We start from the raw sequence: 23,075 nt of genomic DNA, 5'->3' as shown, positions 1-23,075 counted from the left end.
AAACAAACATACAAAGTGATGGAGCTAAAAAAGAAATAAAAATAGTGTGAGATTTTTAAAGTGTGTTGATCAGGACGGAGGTGTCACCCCCCTCTTCCTCACCCCTTCCTCTCCCTCCTCCCCCCACTGAGGCACTCGCTGATTCAGGGTCTGGATGTGCTTATTGGAGCGTGCGGCGCGCTCACGTTCAGCCGCTGATTCCACATGAAGCCACAGAGAGGATCCATACGGCAGCGGCGGCCGCTCATGGATTTGGACTTGATGGACGCCGCCGGGACAGTTTCCCTCTGTGGTGATGATGAGGATGATGAGGATGATGAAGAGGGCCGCGCTGGTAGTTCTGGGAAATGGAGCACGAGCGCAGCCCTGCAGAGAGAGAGAGAGAGAGAGAAATCAAACATCCACAGGTCGATGGGAGCAGCGCGTCGATACGGACCGGAATATTTCTGCTAATTGACTCTTATCGTCATAATTATTTAGTCGGATGACGTCAGCGCGGCAGTTATGTCATCATCATCTGCAGATCTGAGGGGGTGGGAAGAAAAAAAACGCAGTTTGGAGCAAAAAGAGTGACCTTCAGTTGCTTTAAAATAGCTTCACTGCCCAGTTCACCCCTTTACTCGATCTCTCTCACGTGCACGCACGCACACAGTGTAGAGGGGGGGGGGGGGGAGGCAGGGGGAGGCAGGGGGAGGCAGAGCTGGATGCAGCTAATGCAGAGTGACAGGTCTTTCATGCAGTGATGGTGATGGTGAAAAGAGAATCCACTCAGCCCACACTGCTGCTGCACACACACCACTACAACACACACACACACACACACACACACACACACACACACACACACACCACTACAACACACACACACCACTACAACACACACACACACACACACACACACACACACACCACTACAACACACACACACACACACACACACACACACACACACACACCACTACAACACACACACACCACTACAACACACACACACACACACACACACACACACACACACACCACTACAACACACACACACCACTACAACACACACACACACACACACACACACACACACACACACACCACTACAACACACACACACCACTACAACACACACACACACACACACACCACTACAACACACACACACACACACACACCACTACAACACACACACACACACACACACACACACCACTACAACACACACACACACACCACTACAACACACACACACCACTACAACACACACACACACACACACACACACACACACCACTACAACACACACACCACTACAACACACACACACCACTACAACACACACACACACACACACACACACACACACACACACACACCACTACAACACACACACACACACACACACACACACAGCCAGGAGTGTGTCTTCACAGGGAAATAAAGTGCAGTCTAATGTGGCTTGTTTGCTTCATTCATCAGGACCTGTGGAGGAGGTTTGGATGAAACCTTCGTTCACTTCTGGGCAAATATTCACTGAAACCACAACATTCCTGTTTATTCAGACAGCGAGCAGCTCTGGATGTGGTTTTACTTCCTCCCTTTATGACCTTGAACAACACTTTGAATCAGCTCCAGTCGGTGTTTCCCTGACAAACACTGAATGATCTGAACTGTGATGTGGAGTCTGCTTCACACCCAGCCTCTCTGCACTGCAGTGTTCAGGACAGAAACTCTCTCTGTGGACGACACGCTGCATCAAAGCTAGCAGGAAACCTGCAGGAACCTGCAGAAACTCCCCAATAAAAGCATAAAAAGAGGAGAAAACGGGCTGAGATGAGCCACGCTGGAGGTTTATTAACTGACAGAACTTAGATCTGAGCCCAGTTTAACACAGATTAAACAGCATCAGAAGGAAAGAAGGTGGAGGTTAGATGGAGGAAGAATAGAGGATAGATGGGAGTTAGATGGAGGAAGGATGGAGGCTGGATGGAGGAAGGATGGAGGCTGGATGGAGGAAGGATGGAGGCTGGATGGAGGAAGGATGGAGGTTAGATGGAGGAAGGATGGAGGCTGGATGGAGGAAGGATGGAGGCTGGATGGAGGAAGGATGGAGGCTGGATGGAGGAAGGATGGAGGAAGGATGGAGGTTAGATGGAGGAAGAATAGAGGATAGATGGGGGTTAGATGGAGGAAGGATGGAGGCTGGATGGAGGAAGGATGGAGGCTGGATGGAGGAAGGATGGAGGTTAGATGGAGGAAGGATGGAGGCTGGATGGAGGAAGGATGGAGGCTGGATGGAGGAAGGATGGAGGTTAGATGGAGGAAGGATGGAGGTTAGATGGAGGAAGGATGGAGGAAGGATGGAGGCTGGATGGAGGCTGGATGGAGGTTAGATGGAGGAAGGATGGAGGTTAGATGGAGGAAGGATGGAGGAAGGATGGAGGTTAGATGGAGGAAGGATGGAGGTTAGATGGAGGAAGGATGGAGGTTAGATGGAGGAAGGATGGAGGAAGGATGGAGGTTGGATGGAGGAAGGGTGGAGGAAGGATGGAGGAAGGATGGAGGCTGGATGGAGGAAGGATGGAGGTTAGATGGAGGAAGGATGGAGGCTGGATGGAGGAAGGATGGAGGTTAGATGGAGGAAGGATGGAGGAAGGATGGAGGCTGGATGGAGGAAGGATGGAGGTTAGATGGAGGAAGGATGGAGGTTAGATGGAGGAAGGATGGAGGCTGGATGGAGGAAGGATGGAGGCTGGATGGAGGAAGGATGGAGGTTAGATGGAGAAAGGATGGAGGTTAGATGGAGGAAGGATGGAGGCTGGATGGAGGAAGGATGGAGGTTAGATGGAGGAAGGATGGAGGTTGGATGGAGGAAGGATGGAGGCTGGATGGAGGAAGGATGGAGGCTGGATGGAGGAAGGATGGAGGTTAGATGGAGGAAGGATGGAGGAAGGATGGAGGTTAGATGGAGGAAGGATGGAGGTTAGATGGAGGAAGGATGGAGGAAGGGTGGAGGAAGGATGGAGGAAGGATGGAGGCTGGATGGAGGAAGGATGGAGGTTAGATGGAGGAAGGATGGAGGTTAGATGGAGGAAGGATGGAGGCTGGATGGAGGAAGGATGGAGGCTGGATGGAGGAAGGATGGAGGTTAGATGGAGGAAGGATGGAGGAAGGATGGAGGAAGGATGGAGGTTGGATGGAGGAAGGGTGGAGGAAGGATGGAGGAAGGATGGAGGCTGGATGGAGGAAGGATGGAGGTTAGATGGAGGAAGGATGGAGGCTGAATGGAGGAAGGATGGAGGAAGGATGGAGGTTAGATGGAGGAAGGATGGAGGAAGGATGGAGGAAGGATGGAGGTTGGATGGAGGAAGGGTGGAGGAAGGATGGAGGAAGGATGGAGGCTGGATGGAGGAAGGATGGAGGTTAGATGGAGGAAGGATGGAGGTTAGATGGAGGAAGGATGGAGGTTAGATGGAGGAAGGATGGAGGAAGGATGGAGGTTAGATGGAGGAAGGATGGAGGTTAGATGGAGGAAGGATGGAGGAAGGATGGAGGCTGGATGGAGGAAGGATGGAGGTTAGATGGAGGAAGGATGGAGGCTGGATGGAGGAAGGATGGAGGTTAGATGAAGGAAGGATGGAGGTTAGATGGAGGAAGGATGGAGGTTAGATGGAGGAAGGATGGAGGCTGGATGGAGGAAGGATGGAGGCTGGATGGAGGAAGGATGGAGGTTAGATGGAGGAAGGATGGAGGCTGACAAACTCCTGGATTTCAGACTAGAATAAAAGCATAAAATAGCAGAAACAGGTGATCTGAGCCACGCTGGAGGTTTATTAACGTTCAGATTCCTACAGATGAAACCAGAAACAAACTTCCTGCAGCTCATTTAAAGAGACAAAGAAAGGTGAAGAAGCTCCAGAGAGGGTTCTGGTGAGTTTTTCTGTGAAGGTCCACTGATTTTAAACCGGAACAAGAGGAAGAAAAACGGCCAACAAACTAGAAAACTCTGCTGTTCCAGTTTAGACGATAAAAACAAACATTTAGGAGCCTTAAAACAGAAAATAAAGCAGAGTTTAAATGAAAATAAATCCTGTTTCTGAAATATCAGCTCTGAAAACGTACAAAACAACCTCCGATGTGGTTAAAATGCACTTAAAAGACGTCAAAAAACACATTTTACCTGAAGGAAAAACAGAAAACGGATCAATTTATCAACAGGAAATTCATCTGCACCAGTTTGAATCATCTTCAGTCATTTTTCAAACTAAACTTCTATTTTCTTGAAAGGATTTCACACTTTTCTTTGAATGTTTGGGCCTTTAAAACTACATTTTTTTTAAACATAAACATAGATTTTTGTGTTCTGCCTTTCTAAAAAGATGATTTTATGATTGATTTTTTCTGATTTGATAGAAAAGTGACATGTTTTAGGTTGAAATACATCATTTTTTGCTTCTGGCTTCTAAAACTGGAGGATTTTGTGCTTTACTTTAGAGAATAAACTAAATAATTTTTTGGTTTCAATCTACTTTGACAGAAAAACAACAGATTTTTTCACCATTTTATAGCATGGAGTCAGAAAATTGATCAATTTATTAACAGGAAATGCATTTTTAAATCAATTTTTTGTCATTTTTCAAACTAAATTTCAAACTGTTTTCTGGTTCTGACTTCTAAATATACATGATTTTCTGCTTTATTTTGTTTCATCTGATAGAAAACTGACATTTTTTTGCTTCTGGTTTCTAAAACTGGAGGATTTTGTGCTTTACTTTGGATCATAAACTGAATATTTGTGGGTTTTTTACAGATTTTTTCACGTTTCGTCGACTCACAGATCAGTCGGCAGCTGAAATAATCCCGCTTTTTATTTTCCAGATAATCCAGAATGAGAAACATTTAAAGGAAAAATTCTAAACTGAGAGGGTTTTTCTGCTTTTCTTTGGAGAGAAAACTGAACATTTGTAAAAATAATAAAGGACTTTTAAAATTATTGGTTTTTGTTCTGGCATTTAAAAGGAAATAATTTTGTGCTTCTTTTGTCATCTGGCAGCAAAGTGAATATTTTGGGGTTTTATTCTCCTCTGGAAAAAGAAAAAGATTTATTTTTTATTATTAGAGTCTGGAAAATATAAATATTATATCTTTTTGCAGTTTTTTCAAAATTATTCAGAAACAAATATTTAAAATTGAAAGAATTATAACAGATATTTAAAGATTTTTAAAACTGTATTGTTTTGTCTTTTCTGACAGCAAACTGAATATTTTGGGGTTTAAATTGCTTTAGAACAAATAATAAAGGACTTTTAAACATTTTTCTTTTGGTTCTGGAATCTAAAATGAGATCATTTTGTGCTTTTCTTTGTCTGATCTGACAGAAAACTGAACATTTATTGTTGTTTACAGCTCTAAAGACACTGAAACGGATCAATATAATATTTTTTTCAGTTTTTTCCAAATTATTCAGAAACAGAAACATTTGAATGTTGGGATTTGGTAAAAATAATAACAGACATGTAATCTTCAAAATAATCAAAATAATCTTTTGTTTGCGGCTCTAAACCTTTGAAAAACTTCAATATTATAGTTTTTATCTATTTTTTCTCAGATAATTAAGAAAAAAACATTTGTAGACTAAAACTAGGCACCAAATAACAACAGATTATTTTAAAAAATGAGACTTAAATAATTCAGTTTGATTTAATTCAAGCAGGTGTTGATGTGAAGCATCTCTAGATTCTCCTGAACCCTGGAAAACCCAAAAACACATCAGCTTTTTCAAATATTTTTTATGTATTTATTGCTTGTTTCCTCTATGTATAAAATATAGAAAACTATATATGTGTGTGTGTGTGTGTGTGTGTGTGTGTGTGTGTGTGTGTGTGTGTGTGTGTGTGTGTGTGTGTGTGTGTGTGTGTGTGTGTGTGTGTGTGCACTATCATCATAGTTATTTTTAAAAAAAATTGATTCCTTTTCTTACATTTTGCTGATTATTTTTCAGTATTTGGGTCTTTCAGGGTTAAATCCTTCGGCTCTAAGAAACGTTAGAATAAACTAAAATCAGAAAGCAGCCTGTAGTTATTATTTTAATGCTGAACGATCAGATAAACCAGCAGCTAAAAGCTTTAAATCGTCTCTAAACAGTCTTTAATCCTGTCTGAGTTCAGTCCAGGACCACTAGAGGGCGTCACTCCTCCAGTTCACAGCTCCAGACCTGGAGTCACAGACCTTCAGCAGCTCCTGTCCTCCTCCTGATATTCACATTTATTCATGTCTGAGTCATTTGTGTTGATAATTCTACCTGGACTGATGATGCAGAAAAGTCAGAAAAGACGAGAGAAGATTCAACGTTTTTACCGTTCGGATTAAAAATATTAAAAAAAAAAACAAAAAAACAACTACCAGCAGTTGGTGTGATCGCTTCCCTTCAAACCTCCAACATCTCCACAGTGGATCCATCTCCAGCAGCTCCAGCAGCTCCAGATGTTCAGTCTCCATCTGATGTCTCCTAATAGGGAGAGGAGGAGACTGAACATCTGGAGGTGGACTCCAGAAGTCCATCCTCCTCCACCTCCTCCACCTCCTCCCCCTCCAGATGTTCAGTCTCCTCCAGATGATCACTCTCCTCCTCCAGATGTTCTCCTCCATCTCCAGATGTTCAGTCTCCTCCAGAAGTCCATCCTCCTCCATCCTTCTCCACCTCCTCCATCTCCAGATGTTCAGTCTCCTCCAGAAGTCCATCCTCCTCCATCCTTCTCCATCTGCTCCCTCCTAGCAGGGGGAGGCGCTCATGTGCATGTGAGTGTGGTAGTGAGGTGGAGGTGTGGGTGATGGAGGCCTGGTGAGGGGCAGCGCCTGGCCCTGGGGGTGGGGGCCCTGGGGGTGGGGGCCCTGGGGGTGGGGGCCCTGGGGGTGTGGGGCCCGGGGCAGGGTGTGGGTGGAGGGGGGGTACCCAGCCTGGTAGCTGGTGGAGGAGGAGGCGGAGGGCGGGCTGGTCTGCAGCGGCTGGAGGCTGGGTTTGGGCGGAGGCGTCTGGGTGAGCTGGATGGAGACGTCGCTGGAGGCGGAGGAGGCGCTGCGGGGCCGTTTGGGCGGAGGCCAGGAGGACTCCGGGTGGAGGAACTGGCCGCTGTAGTCGCTGCTCTCGGACAGGCGGGGGCGGTAGAGGGCCGGGTGGGGGCGGTACATCTCCTCCTCAGCGTAGCGCTTCATGAACAGGTAGACGGACATCACACCTGCACCCTGAGGAGAGAAGATCCAGAGAAGATCAGAGACGGAATCTGAAATCTAAAAAACACAAACAACAGGCTGGAAATGAGAGGACAGACAGTAGAAAGGTGAGATGTGATCTGTTTAAATGTGTAGAAACTGTTAAAAAAAATAATGTTTTTATGGATTTCCAAAATACAGAAAAAAAGTCTGTTAAATTACAACCACTGTATTATTGTGTTATATTAACGTTCAAAAAAATCTGGTAAAAAGGAAAAAAATGATAAATTAAGACAAATGTGTGAATATATTTTAAAAGTATTTTTCTGCAAAAAAATCTTTAAAATATTAGAAATTTTTAAAAATAAAATAAAAAAATAAAAATCTAAAAAAAATTGATAGTGATTAACCAAAAAAATTACATTTTTTAAAGATTTTTTTGCATAAAAATACTTTTAAAATATAGGGTTTAAAATATATTCACAAATTTACCTTAATTTTTTCCCCTTTTTTAGATTCTGGTAAAAAGGGGGAAAAAAAAGTTAAATTAAGACAAACGTATGAATATATTTTAAAAGTATTTTATGCAACAAAAAATCTTTAAAATATTAGAAATTTAAAATAAAAAATGACTGTGATTAACAACAAAGGCCTCCTTTTCCAGCCTGACGGCTTCCGTCACCGCTGGTGGACACCAGCAGGTTCTTGGGTTGCCATAACGACAGGAACCAGTGACCTTCAGACCACAGCTCCTAACAGCTGCTTCTGCAATGGAGGCTTTGAACATGGACCACTCAGACTCCATGTCCTCAACCTCCTCCAGGATGCAGGAGAAACTCTTCCAGAGGTGGGAGTTGAAAACCCCACAGACAGGTTCTCCACCAGACGTTCCCAGTTCACCCCTCAATCTATGACCAGCACAGAAGTCCAATAACAAAGCACTAGTCTGGTTCAGATCAGGCTGCTCCTCCCAATCACCTCCTCCAGGTTTCTCCATCGTTGTCCACGTGAGAGTTGAAGTTCCCCAGGAGAACGATGGAGTTCCCAGGTGGTCCCCCTTCCAGGAACCATCCAGAGACTCCAAGAAGGCCGAATCCTCTTAACTGCTGTTCAGTACATAAGAACAGACAACAGTCAGAGTTTTGTGCAACACGAAGTCTCAGAGAGGCGACCCTCTGGTTCTCCGGGGAAAACTCCAACAAAGCGGTGCTCAGCGATCAGGCGATCATCACACATCACTCTGGTATTCTGCATCTCTTTGTCTTTATTTTGTGTCTTTTATGGCCAATTTGTGGTTGTTTTGAGTGTCTTTGTGGGTGTCTTGTGTCTAATGTGGTCTTTTTGCATCTATCTGTGATAATTGTCTCTTTTTTGCTGTTTTATGTCTATTTGTGATTATTTTGTGTCTTTTTGGCTGTTTTAATTCTATTTGTGATTATTTATCATCTATTTGTGACCATTTTGCATCTCTTTCTTGCTCGTTTTTGTCTATTTGTGGTTGATTTGTGTCTCTTTGGGATTATTTTGCATCTCTGTTGTTATTTTGTGGCCATTTTTGTGTCTTTGTGGTTGTTTTGTCTTTTTATGATAATTTTGTGCCTCTTTTTCGTTGTTTTGTGTCTACTTGTGGTCATTTTGCATCTTTTTGCCCTTGTGTGTCTTTGTAGTCATTTTGTATCTCTTTGTGGTTGTTGTGTGTCATGTGACTGTTTTATGTCCATCTGTGATTATTTTGTGTCTCTTTGTGGTCGACACTTCCTGTCATCCACTGACCTCTTTGAGCAGGAAGGAGGAGGCGGCGAAGGCGAAGGACCAGCCGTAGTGGTAGTTGAAGAACTGCTCGGGTTCTCTGGGTCGGTTCATCACCTCGTCGTTGATGCTGGAGATGTAGAGCACCAGACCCACCACCAGACTGAGGCCTGGACGGAACACGAGCAGCGACAGACAGTCAGCGGAGAGTCAACGCTGAGAGACGACAGCAGATAATTAGCTTCTGGACGTGAACGGCGACGAGGAGGAGCAGCCGCAGAGACTCTTAACGAGGAAGGAGTCGGCGTTAGCAGAAAGATAACTGGAAGCAGAAATATGCACATTAATGCTGCAAAACCTGAGCAGTTTCTGGATGTTTTGTCTCATTTTTCATCACTGTGGGTTCGTTTTCCTGCAGCTCGATGGAAACAGAATAAAGAAAGAGAGCGAACTTAATTCAGAAGCAACATTAAACCAATATTCAGCACACTTCTTTATATAGTCTCAACCACAAAGAGACACAACGTGACCACAAAGAGACAGAAAACAACCACAAATAGACAAAAACAGCCACAAAAGACACAAAATAACAACAATGAGGAACAAAACCACAAGAAAGAGACAAAAAAAACACCACAAATAGACATAAAATGAAGACATACAAAGAAGAGCAAAAAAATGTAAAATGTGACCATAAAAAGACACAAAATAATCATAAAAAGACATAAAACAACCACAAACGGACATAAAATAATCACAAATGGACATAAAACAGCCACATTAGACACAATACAGTCACAAAGAGAAATAAATCAACCACAAATAGAAAAAACTGCCAAAAATAGACATAAAATGGTCAAAGATAGATGCAAAAAGACCAAATTAGACACAAAGCAACCACAAATAGACTTAAAATGACCACAAAAGACACAGAATAATCAAAAAAAGACACAAAACGAGCATAAAAAGACACAAAATAATCCAAAAAGACACAAAACGACCACAAAAAGACACAAAATAATGTTAAATATATACAGGTCGACCACAAATGGAAATAAAATGACCACAAAGACACACAAAGTGTGCAAAAAGATGCAAAATGACAATAAAAAACTGAAAATAATAAAAAAAACCCACAAAAATAACAAAATTACCCCAAAAGACACAATGTAATGACAAAGAGATGGAAATTGTCACAAAGGGACATAAAACAGCTTAAAAGAGATTCAACATGGTGACAAATAAATGCAAAATAACCACAAAGAGACAAAAATGGCCACAAAAGACACAAAATAACGACAAAATAAGAGATGCAAAATGATCACAAATAGATGCTATAACACCACATTAAACACAAAACAATCAAAATGAGACACAAGACCAACGCAAAGAGAAACAAATCGACCACAAATGGACCTAAAATGACAACAAATGCACACAAACAAGGGCAAAAAAAGAAACATGATCACAATGAGATGTAAAATGACCACAAACAGACACAAAATATTCACACAGAGATGCAAAATAATGACAAATTGACACAACAGCTGCAAAGAGACACAAATCGACACCAAATATACCTAAAATGACCACAAAGACAAACACAAACAAGTGCAAAAAGATGCAAAATGACCAGAAAAAATAAACAATAATCAAAAAAAAAGACACAACACAACCACAAAAAGACACAAAGTAATGACAAAGAGATGCAAATTATCACAAATGGACATAAAACTGTTTAAAAGAGACACAAAATGGTCACAGAGAGATGTTAAAAGACCACATTAGACACAAAACAATCACAAAGATACACAAATCGACCACAAATGGACATAAAAATGACCACAAAGACAAACAAGTGCAAAAAGATGCAAAATGACCACAAAAAAACACATAATAATCCAGAAAAGACAATACAACCACAAAATAACACAAAACTGTTATAGACACAAAACAATCACAGACACAAAATAATCAAAAAAAGACACAAAACAACCACAAATGGACCTAAAATGACAATGACATACAATCAAGTGCAAAAAAATGCAAAATGACTACAATTAGATGTAAAATGACCACAAACAGACATAAAATAATCCAAAAAACTCACAGAACAACCACAAATAGACATAAAACAGCCACAAGACACAAAATAATTTTAAAAAGACACAGCATGACCACAAAAAGGCACAAAATAATGACAAACAAACACAAATCGACCACAAATGGACCCCAAAAAATAAAAAAACACACAAATAAGCCACAGAGACATAAATAAGTGCAAAAAGATGCAAAATGACCATAAAAAGACACAAAACAATCACACAGACATGAAAAATAATAACAAATGGACACAAAACCACAAAGAGACACAAAATAATTAAAAAAGACACAAAACAATCAAAAATAAACACAAACTGACCATAAAGACACACAAACAAGTGCAAAAAGATGCAAAATAACCATGTAAAGACACAAAATATCCATAAAAAGACACAAAAAATCCACAAATAGACACAAAACAGCAAAAAACAGATACAAAATGGTCACAAACAGATGCAAAAAGACCAAATTAGACACAAATGGACAACAAAGAGACGTAAAATCATCACAGGAAGGACATAAAAGCGGCTGATGGATTAATCCAGAAAATAATTAACAGATTAATTGATAATAAAAACCAATCGTCGGCTGCAGCTTCAGCTCTGAAGTAGCGTGTTGTGAGTTTATGAAGTAAAACCAGCAGCAAAGTGACCTCAAGCTCCAAATAAATTTACATATTTAAGCAGATTTTCACAGAATTAGTGAAAATATCTCCTCATTATGTAGACAGACAGACAGACAGACAGATAGATAGACTATAGATAGATAGATAGATGATAGACTATAGATAGATAGATAGATAGATAGATAGACTATAGATAGATAGATAGATAGATAGATAGATAGATAGATAGATAGATAGATAGATAGATAGATAGATAGATAGATAGATAGATAGATAGATAGATAGACTATAGATAGATAGATAGATAGACTATAGATAGATAGATAGATGATAGACTATAGATAGATAGATAGATGATAGACTATAGATAGATAGATAGATAGATAGATAGACTATAGATAGATAGATAGATGATAGACTATAGATAGATAGATAGATAGATTGACTATAGATAGATAGATAGATAGATAGATAGACTATAGATAGATAGATAGATAGATAGACTATAGATAGATAGATAGATAGATTGACTATAGATAGATAGATAGATAGATAGATAGATAGATAGATAGACTATAGATAGATAGATAGATAGATAGATAGATAGATAGATAGATAGATAGATAGATAGATAGATAGACTACAGATAGATAGATAGATGATAGACTATAGATAGATAGATAGATAGATAGATAGACTATAGATAGATAGATAGATGATAGACTATAGATAGATAGATAGATAGATTAAACCTTTATTGATCCCACAGTGGGGAAATTTACAATGCGTTTCATCTTTTACCCATATTCATAGGGGAATTTCTGCAGAGATACATTTAAATTCAACTATTTCTGTCCTTAAGCTCATCTTAAAGCTATTATATTTGGTGTTTTTCTTGAAAAATCCCAAAAAATAGGAGTTTTTTCTGCGTTTTAGTCCTAACTGAAGCGGTGAGACTTTCTCCTGATGACAGAATGAATCTCGTCAGCCGGCAGCAGCAGCACATCCAACATTAAAACCCTCTTCTTCTTCTTCTCCTTCTTCTTCTTCTTCCAGGAACACCAGCAGCCTCTCACATGTTAAATGCATGAGATAGAAACATATGGCTCTCAATCAATATTCACAGAAAGCTGCAGGAGGGTATTTATAGCAGCTGTGTGCCGTCAGCCCTCACAGTAACGGAGGTTTAAACATGTCCATTTAAGACCGGACAGAGGAGAAAATGCAGAAACCGTGCTGCTGTCGATCCTGAAGAAGAACAACATCTTCATCTGAGAGGGAAAAGAGCAGGATGGGAGGAAGATGGAGGAAAAAGCTGCAGGATGTCACACATAAACCAGCTGAAAAGAGACACAAAATGGTCACAAATGGAAAGAAAACAACCAAAAAGAGACATAGAAGAATCACAAAAAGACACAAAATGGTCACAAATGGAAAGAAAACAACCATAAAGAGACATAGAAGAATCACAAAAGATGCAAAATAATCACAAATAGACATAAACCAGCTTAAAGAGACACAAAATGGCCACAAATAGACACAAAACAACCGCAAAAAGACATAAAATGATCACAAAGAGACACAAAATAACCACAAAGAGACACAAAATAACCACAAAAGATGCTAAATAATCACAAACAGACAAAAAAAAGGCAAAAAGAGAAACAAAACGGCCTCAAAAAGACACAAAATTACCACAAATAAACATAAACCAGCGTCAAAGAGACATAAAAGGGTCATAGATAGATGGAAAACGACTGCAAAGACACAAAATCACTGCAAAGCGACACAAATCGATCACAAATAGACAGAAAATGACCACAGAGACACATAAACAACCGCAAAAAGGTGCAAAATGACCACAAAGAGACACAAAACAATCATAAAAGGACACAAAACAACCACCAATAGACATAAAATGACCACAAAGACACACAAACAAGTGCAAAAAAAGCAGATTTCAGACTGAGGTTGCAGCTCTAACTAAACCCTGTGAATGGAGCTTCTCCATCAGCTGATTATCACCCTGTAATCACAGAGGAAGACGCTGCGACACGTCGCTGCTCGCAAACATTACGTAACCTGCTGCCTTATGTAACTGCTCTTATTCTGCTGCAGAGACGCTCCAGAAGCTCCTCAGAGCGAAGCTTCGTCCTCCTGCACGGAGTCCAGAGGATCGGCTTCACTCTGATCGGAGGACAGGAGGAAGATCTGAACATCAGAGCCCTCTGCTGTCAGAGGAGCTCCACCACACCCAGGAGCTAAATCAGCTGATTATACACAAATCCTGCTCCTGGTCACGCATTGAGCTTCATAAAATGATGCAAAACTACCCCAAAAAGACACAAAATAATGACAAAGAGATGAAAATGATCACAAATGGATACAAAACAGACAGAAAGACACATAAATAGACTACAAATAGACCTAAAATGACCACAAATAGATGCAAAAATACTATAAATAGAAAAAAACAAACACAAAGAGACACAAATAGACCATAAATAGACACAAAATGACCACCAAAGATGCAAATTGACCACAAAAAACCCCAAAATAATCATAAAAAGACACAACACAACAACAAAAAGTCACAAAACTGCCCCAAAAAGACACAAAATAAAGACAAATGTACACAAATCAACCACAACTGTACATAAAATGAGCAGAAAGACACACAAACAAGTGCAAAAAGATGCAAAATGACCACAAGGAGACACATAATAATCACAACAAGACACCAAACAATCACAAATAGACCCAAAACAGTCACAAAGAGACACAAAATAATCACAGAAGACACAAAAATAGTCACAAATAGACAAAACAGTCAAAAAGAGACACAAAATGACCACAAAGACACGAAATAATCACAAAAAGACACAAAACAGCCACAGAGACAGAAAATAATCATAAAATATGCAAAATAGTCACAAATAGACATAAAATAGTCAAAAAGAGATGCAAACTGGGCACAAATACATGTAAAAAGACAATAAATAAACACAAAACAACCACAAAGAGACACAAATCGACCATAAACAGACATAAAATGACCAAAGACACACACAAAAACTGCAAAATCAGCAGCTCCAGGTGCTTGGAGGACGTTTTAACACAAATCCTGCTCCTGGTACAGTTTGATTTCAGGACATGTGCAGCTTTCGCCTCATATCTGAGCAGATTCTGAAGCAAAAGTTTGTTTGTGACGCATTTAGCTTCATAAAATGACATAAAACTAACACAAAAAGATGCAAAATAATGACAAAGAGATGCAAATTATCACAAATGGACAAAAAACAGCCAGAAAGGGACACAAATACACACAAAATGACCACAAAAGACATACAATAATCACACAGAGACGCAACATAATGACAAATGGACATAAAACAGCCACAAGAGACACAAAACAACCACAAATATACAGAAATTAACCACAAATGAAATTAAAATGACCACAAAGACACACAAGTGCAAAAAGATGCAAAATAATCAGATAGACCTAAAATGATCACAAAGAGACACACAAATGCAAAAAGATGCAAAATGACCACAAAAAACATAGTCATCAAAAAGACACAAAACAACCACAAAAAGACAGAAAATAATGACAAATATGCACAAATCGACCATAAATAGATATAAAATGACCACAAAGACACACAAACAACTGCAAAAAGATGCAAAATTACCACAAAGAGACACAATATGAAAAAGACACAAAACAATCACAAATAGACACAAAACAGCCACAAATAGACATAAAAAGACACACAAAACGACCAAAAAGAGACACAAAATGGTCACAAATAGATGCAAAAAGACCATATTACACACAAAAAACCACAATACGACCACAAAAAGACACAAAATGATGACAAATGTATACAAATCGACCACAAATAAACATAAAATGACCACAAATAGACATAAAACAGTCAAAATGGAGACACAAAATGATCACAAATAGACATGAAATGACCACAAATAGACATAAAACAGTCAAAAAGAGACACAAAATGATCACAAATAGACATGAAATGACCACAAATAGACATAAAACAGTCAAAAAGAGACACAAAATGATCACAAATAGATGCTCATCAATCAGGAAACACTGTGTTGAAGAAGAAAAAGTTTTTTTCTTCACATTTCTGCTCAGCTGGGCCAATAAAAGACACACTGTATGTGAAGAGCAGCTTGTAGAATCTACCATCCTCTGGAGTAAACCTGAGATCTGATCACCTGTACAGGTAAAACCGGAGCCGCCACAGAGCACCTATCCCACCTGAGAGGATGAAGAAGATGCCGGAGACGAAGGCCAGGATGGTCCTCTGGGGACGGATGTGTCCGATGTTACTGATGACGAAGGCGGTGAAGACGAAGAGCAGCGACACCATGGGGAAGGGCGTGGCGGTCCGAACCATCTCTGCAGACGGAGGGGGGGGGGTGAGTTACACAGAATTACACATTCTGAGATTCAACACGTCTGATTTTACTGATTTATTCCTGCTGAGCTCCTCTGCAGCTAGATGAAGTTTAGAAGAGTCTGACTAGACTCCTGTAGAGCTGGATGTACAAACACACACACATCTGTAGTTGTTTTCTGTCTATTTGTGGTTGTTTTGTATCTCTTTGTGATTGTTTTGTGTCTCTTCATGGTTGTTTTGTGTTTCTTTGTGGTTTTTTTGTATCTGTTTGTAGTTGTTTTGTGCATAATGTCTTGTTTTTACATCTATTTGTACTTCAGGTTAGACTGTAAAATCCACAACAGTTTACAAAACCAGAAATATTCACATTTAAGGAGCTGAAATCACAGAATTTAGACCGTTTCACTTTTAAAAATGTGCTTAAATCCATGAATCGATCAGCTGGTTGTTCAATAAAATGTCTAAAAACTGTGAAAGATGTTTTCCTAAGCCCACTATAAACCGTTTGCCATCAGATTTCAGGATCACCTACTCAGGATGTTCGCTGTGTTTTCCGTCGTGATCTCAATATCGGGCTCGGTGAAGTATTCTGACGCCACACATTTCCCGTTTTCTGATCCTGAGAGGAAACACAGAAGACAGAAAAACCAAAATAGTCAAGTTCAGCTTTTAGAGAAGAGAGTCAGTGATGCACGAAGGAACAACAAAACCAAGAAGAGCAGCAGAGAAACGTCATTCTGGAGGAAACAAACTCAAACCCACAGCAGAATAACCTCTAAATAACCACAACTCCTCATGGTTCCTCTGTTTGAGTGCAAAATGTTCACATTTAAGGAATTATCTTTTCACTAAACATCACGAACAACCTGAATATGAATTCAATTTCATCAACATTCAGCCTCAGGTTATCATTTCCACATGACAACTTCTAGATCACAGAGTGTCGACAAAGGAACACAACATTTAGTCACTTGGAACTGAATGATGTAGGGCTTTACTGTATGATCAAAACGACAAAAACAAGACACAAAATGGCAAAAAATGAGACAAATGACTTGAAACAAAACAAAAAATGAGACAAATGACGTGAAACAAAACATTAGACAAAAAAGTTACAAAAGCAACAAAACAAAGGACCAACAACAAAAATGAGACAAAAAATTACACAAAAAGACTAAACGATACACAAAATGACAAAAATGGCACACAAAGCGACAAAACAAGACACAAAACGTCAAAAACGAGACACAAAACAACAAACAAGACACAAAACAAAAATGAGACACAAAATGACAGAAATGAGGCACAAAACAACAAAAGCAAGATACAAAATTACAAAAATGACACAAAAAAATGACAAAAATGGGACAAACGACAAAAGACAAAACAAAAAAGAGAGAAAGAACTGTTAGAATTTATACTGTTAATTTCTAAAACCCCACAGAGCAGTTAAGGATTGGCTGTAGAGGCGTCGTTAGGCTCCTCCTACATTAATAAATAAACAAACAAACAGATAAATAAACAAATAAAGTCCTCTGACCTGTGTCTCCTACATTAATAAATAAACAAACAAACAGATAAATAAATAAATAAATAAAGTCCTCTGACCCGTGTCTCCTACATGAATAAATAAATAAATAAAGTCCTCTGACCCGTACCGGCCACGAAGCAGACCCTCCACAGGCCCGAGTGCAGCGCCATCTTCACCTCCATGCTCTGGTTCTGCTGCAGGATGACGCCCTCCACCATGATGAGCCAGTAGTCTGTGGACACGGCCACGCCCACCAGCAGTAGCCCACAGGCCCCGAACACCGTGGACAGGATGGTGAGGGCCCTGCTGCTGCACGAGCTCATCTACAGAGACAACCAATCAGAGATCAGAACACCTGGACAGGATGGTGAGGGCCCTGCTGCTGCACGAGCTCATCTACAGGGACAGCCAATCAGAGATCAGAACACCTGGACAGGATGGTGAGGGCCCTGCTGCTGCACGAGCTCATCTACAGGGACAGCCAATCAGAGATCAGAACACCTGGACAGGATGGTGAGGGCCCTGCTGCTGCACGAGCTCATCTACAGCCAATCAGAGTAGGGATCAGAGTGGAGGTCTGACTCAGAATATCTGAGAAAAACGTCATATTTTTTCTTGTTTTTGTTGTTTATTGTCTTTTTTAAAATAAAATACTACATGATTCAGAAAGTGACCAGCAGAGAGTTAGTGTCCTCTGGAAGGACTGTTATCTGTTATCATCATGATGCTGCATCATCAGGTTTCATGTTGTCATGAATAATTCAAGCAGCTGCTGTTTCTCACCTGGATTTATCCTCTGATTCTACTGAACAACATTCAGACATCAGTGTTTCTGCTTCAGAGTCTGATAATCAGACACAAAACCACTAAAAATGCACAAACAGGACAAAACAAAACAAAAAAGAGACAAAAAGTTAGACAAAAAGGTTACAAAGCGACAAAAAACAGAACCAACGACACAAATGAGACAAAAAATCCACAAAATGACAAAAATGAGAAACAAAACAACAAAAACCAAACGACAAAAGTCAGACAAAAAAGACAACAAAAAAGCAAGACAAAATGCTACAAAAATGAGACACAAAACGACTAAAACGAGACAAAAAACCAAAACAAAACAAAAAATAGACAAAAAATAGACAAATGACACAAAAAAAAGAGACAGAAAATTAGATAAAAAGGTTACAAAGCGACAAAAAAAGAACCAGCGACACAAATAAGACAAAAAAATGAAACGACAAACATGAGAAACAAAGTGACACACAAAATGTCATAAATGACACACAAAGCAACAAAAATGACACACAAAACGACAAAAACAAGACACAAAACAACAAAAATGACACAAAGTGACAAAAATGACACACAAAATGACAAAAACAAGAAACAAAATGACAAAAATGACACAAAATGTCAAAAATGACACAAAGCGACAAAAACTGCACAAATGACACAAAAACCACACAAAATAAAAACGAGAAATAAAACGACAAAAATGATACAAAATGTCAAAAATGAAACACAAAGCAACAAAAACGACACACAAAACGAAGAGCAAAATGACAGAAAATCAGACAAACAACACAAAAAACGAGACAAAAAATTTAACAAAAAGTTACAAAACAACAAAAAAATGGATAAATGACACAAGCGAGACACAAAATGACAAAAATGAGACACAAAATGACTAAAGAACAACGAACAATCTAGTATTTTACTTTATGATCTAAACAACTTGTCATGGTCTAGAAATTATTTTAAATTTATAGTTTTACTAATTTACAATCTGCAGTTAATGTCTTCTCTGGAATTTTTACACTTTGAGGGCCGGATTGGACCCTCTGGAGGACCGCTTTTGGCCCACGAGCCGCATGTTGGACACTCCTGGCTTCTTTCCAAACAGAATAATTCCAGTTTTCTGCAGAATAATCCTACATTTTTCCTTTAAAACATTATTTCAGACCCACAGTGACTGTTGCTGCTCCTCATCTGACCACCTGAGGAGCTTTAAAGTAGAAATGTGTCGTTTTTCTGTCGACTTTATTCCGTTTTTCAGCTCCAGCAGCTCCAGATTTAACTCTTCTTCTTTTTAAAGTTCAGTTTATTTCTCTGATTAAAGCAGCAGCTGCTTAAAAACACGATAAATCTAAAGAGATTTTACTTTTACAGAGGTTCCTCCATCTTGTCCTGGAGTTTGAAAAGGAGCCACGCCCCCAGAACTAGCCCTAATCTGATTGGACAATAGGTGTGTCCTGATTGATCGGTTTAAACTGGAGAGGCGGGACTTCCTGCCGGTACAAAGGAGTGTACTGGGAGGGAAGCAGAAGTTTTTCAACTCATTTTAGACAGTTTTTAAGTAAATTAATGAAGATTTTATGTAATTTTATGTAATTTTAGTCCTTTTAGACAAGATTTCTGTTCCTTTTAAACAGTTTTTACCTGATTTTAGATGAGTTTCAGGTCATTTTGGACATTTTTGAGTCATTTTGCTGAAGTATTGAATCATTTTAGACAGTTTTAAAGTAAATTTATACAGGTTTCATGTCAATTTAGGTAATTTTGAGTCCTTTTGGACATTTTTTAAGAATCATTTCAGACAACTAGACAGTGTTAAATCATTTTAGACAAGTTTTAAGTCGTTTTAGGTCATTTTGGACAAGTTTTCAAAGTATTTCAGAAAGTTTTTACCTCATTTTAGACGAGTTTCAGGTAATTTTGGACATTTTTTACAGTTCTTTTTTGACAACTAGACAGTGTCTACCTCCTTTTGGACAAGTTTTGAATAATTTTAGGTGATTTTGAGTCATTTTAGACACATTTTCATAGTATTTCAGGAAACCTTTACCTCATTTTAGACAAGTTTCAGTTCATTTTGGACATTTTGAGTCTGCAGAAAATTCCTCCATTTTTTTCCACAAAAAATCACAGAAAAGTTGAATATGTCAGATTGACTTACAGCTTTACTTGTGCAATTTAAGTTGATCCATAAATGATGTGATTTGCATCTAAACAAATGACATCAATCTTTTTTCATATTGTGCAGCTCTGCATGAAACCAACCTGATTATTTCACCAATAATCTGAAAAACGCTGAATATCTGATGGCATGATTGATCTGTGAGGCCTAAACTGACACCCAGAGGAGAGTTTTAATGTTCAACTGTGAAGATGAACTCGGACATCTTCCAGAAAACAGAAGACAAACTGATTCAGTTTGTAGGAAACCAGCAGAAGAACGAATCAGTTTGAATGAATTCTGATCAGAAATCAAATGAATGCTGCAGGAAATTACAGACTTTTCTTTTAGTAGTTTCCTGCAGCATTTGTGTGATTTTCTGACTAAGAATCTCATGAGTTTTGGTCAGAAACTGCAGGAAACTGCAGCATTCGTGTGATTTGTGAGCAGAAATCCCAGAGAGCTGCTCATCCTCAGAGTAACGAGGCGGTTGGATGTTCTGGAGACGCCACCAGGGGGACGAAGAGCTCTGAGTCCATCTGCAGCTGGAGGAGGAGAACCTGGAGGACCTGGAGAACCTGGAGGAGAACCAGGACCTTCTCCTGGATCTCCTGGAGCTTTAATGCACATTAAAATGTCAGATTACTGCAGATTAGGACTATAGACTCATATTTTGGGACATTTTCTTGTCCTTTCATATCACATTTCTCATTTTTGATTCAATTTATAGATTTTTCTGTAGAATTTTTGAATTTTTGATGCTTTTGCAGAATTTTTACTTTATATTCAGCTTTTAATGCACATCTAAGAGAAATAATGACAAATTATATTGTTAAATGTAATAATTTTCAGATTTTTTGCCATTTTTGTTTGTTTTTTAATCATATTTCTCATTTTTTATTCATTTATATATTTTTCTGTCCAATTTTCTTTGAATCTTTGATGCTTTTGCAGCATTTTCACCTCATATTCAGCCTTTAATGCCCATTAAACTGACGGAAGAGCCAGGTTCCTCCAGCCAGGAGGTCCAAGACAACCAGGATCTCCTCCTGGAGAAGGAGGTCCAGGAGATCCAGCTTGAGCACCCCACGTGTACGCGCGTGCACGCCGAGAGCGCGCGTGAAAGGTTAGTTAGTGCTAAACTGACCGACGGTCATGAGCGGCTCGTGAGCTTCTCGGAGCTGCGCAAAAAAAAAAAAATAAATACATTAAAAAATTACGCACGTCCACGCGGCGGACCCTCCGTGATCCGCGTGTCCGTGTCCGTGCACAGATGATGTGCGCAGCGGCTCGTCCAGGAGCTGCTTCAGTCTCTGAGAGGAGTTGGAGCAAAAACCGCTGCGGAAAAACTTGGATCGGATTTTTCTTCTGTGCGCAAAAAAACATAACAATAAAATTTAAATTTAAAAAAAATTGTTTGCGCGTGTGTCTCCACGAGCACGTTAAAGCCACCGGAACCGTCAGAATTAAACAGCAGCGACACTCACCGCGACACCGGAGTCGTGCGTCGGTAGTCCAGAAACAGAACACCGGGAGGCGGGCTGGCTGTCGGTCTCCTCTCCGGTCTCCTCCCCGGTCTCCTCTCCGGTCTCCTCTCCGGTGCCCCTAAACCCCCGCAGCCATCCTCCGTATCCGTCCGCTCCTCCTCGGTCCGTCCCGGGCACTGCGGTGCTCCAGCTCCGGCTACCGGAGAGACATACCGGAGCTGGAGCAGGAGGGGGAGAGAGGGGGAGAGGGGTGAGGCAGGAGGGAGGAGGGAGAGGAGTTCATGTCAAACCACAGCATCCCATAATATCCAGCCGTTACACAGTAATCTGACAGTTTAACAGACATGAAAGCTGAATATGAGGTGAAAATGCTGCAAAAGCATGAAAGACTCAGAAAAATATATATGTATATATATATGTGTGTGTGTGTGTGTGTGTGTGTGTGTGTGTGTGTGTGTGTGTGTAAGTAATTTTTTTTCCAGGGTTAAATAACTCTTATCAGTATTTTTATTGTCTACATTCAAAGGAATCTGTACAACTTTGTTAAAATCTGTGCAAGGATTGAATTTCTGCATAAAATATTCTGTGAAAACTCGTTTTTTACATGTTAGATGTACAACTTTAAATCTGAGCAGAAAAGACACCAGAACAGCTGCTACTGGAGAAAAACACCTGATTTCTCACCTGCAATCCAAAACTTCTAGCAGCATGTTTTGATGATATAGTGTAAGAATTTTGAGGTAAATATCATAAATATATGCAATAAATAAGCAAGATGGAGTGTAGAGAGGATGCAGGCTACAAACTGAGCTCCAGATTTCACACATTTCCAGTTTTAAAGTTGAACTCTGAGCAGAAGAGGAGTGCTGCCCTGGATCTGATGATTGAATCCTGATGAACAGCAGCTCCTAACCTCCTCCCTCTCCTCCTTTGTCTCCCGTGGTCCGTGTCCCAAACTCTATTTTTAGCCGCTGGCTGGTGGAGGAATCCTGTA

The 23,075-nt window shown here is 39.8% G+C and overlaps 1 protein-coding gene across 3 annotated transcripts; it reads right to left on the bottom strand.

The window, feature by feature from the left end:
- Positions 1 to 108: 108 nt before the first annotated feature.
- Positions 109 to 22,318, bottom strand: LOC129347488 (voltage-dependent calcium channel gamma-7 subunit-like). Of its 3 annotated transcripts, XM_055004905.1 has the most exons (8): positions 22,082 to 22,316; positions 17,766 to 17,961; positions 16,640 to 16,726; positions 15,966 to 16,106; positions 8,971 to 9,116; positions 6,689 to 7,230; positions 6,391 to 6,627; positions 109 to 366 (listed from the first exon to the last, which is right to left on the bottom strand). In XM_055004905.1, the coding sequence occupies exons 2-6, from the start codon at positions 17,959 to 17,961 to the stop codon at positions 6,760 to 6,762; spliced, it is 1,041 nt and encodes a 346-aa protein (XP_054860880.1). In that variant the 5' UTR covers positions 22,082 to 22,316; the 3' UTR covers positions 109 to 366; positions 6,391 to 6,627; positions 6,689 to 6,759. The 3 variants fall into 3 exon arrangements, with proteins under 3 accessions (XP_054860880.1, XP_054860879.1, XP_054860881.1); XM_055004904.1 differs by lacking the exon at positions 109 to 366 and having other exon boundaries at positions 3,800 to 6,627; XM_055004906.1 differs by lacking the exons at positions 109 to 366; positions 6,391 to 6,627 and adding an exon at positions 8,176 to 8,303 and having other exon boundaries at positions 7,083 to 7,230; positions 22,082 to 22,318.
- Positions 22,319 to 23,075: the final 757 nt, after the last annotated feature.

This window comes from Amphiprion ocellaris, chromosome 19 (genome assembly GCF_022539595.1).
Source record: "Amphiprion ocellaris isolate individual 3 ecotype Okinawa chromosome 19, ASM2253959v1, whole genome shotgun sequence".
Lineage (NCBI taxonomy): Eukaryota > Metazoa > Chordata > Actinopteri > Pomacentridae > Amphiprion > Amphiprion ocellaris.
This window is presented reverse-complemented; position numbering and strand designations above follow the sequence as displayed.

Bases quoted from the DNA above. Each gene is read 5' to 3' on its own strand.
- LOC129347488 (XM_055004905.1), bottom strand. From the start codon at position 17,961: ATGAGCTCGTGCAGCAGCAGGGCCCTCACCATCCTGTCCACGGTGTTC. The intron at 16,727-17,765 runs GTACGGGTCAGA...GTTTCCTCTCAG, and splicing joins GAGGGTCTGCTTCGTGGCCG to GATCAGAAAACGGGAAATGT. The intron at 9,117-15,965 runs GTGGGATAGGTG...TGTTCCGTCCAG, and splicing joins CATCTTCTTCATCCTCTCAG to GCCTCAGTCTGGTGGTGGGT.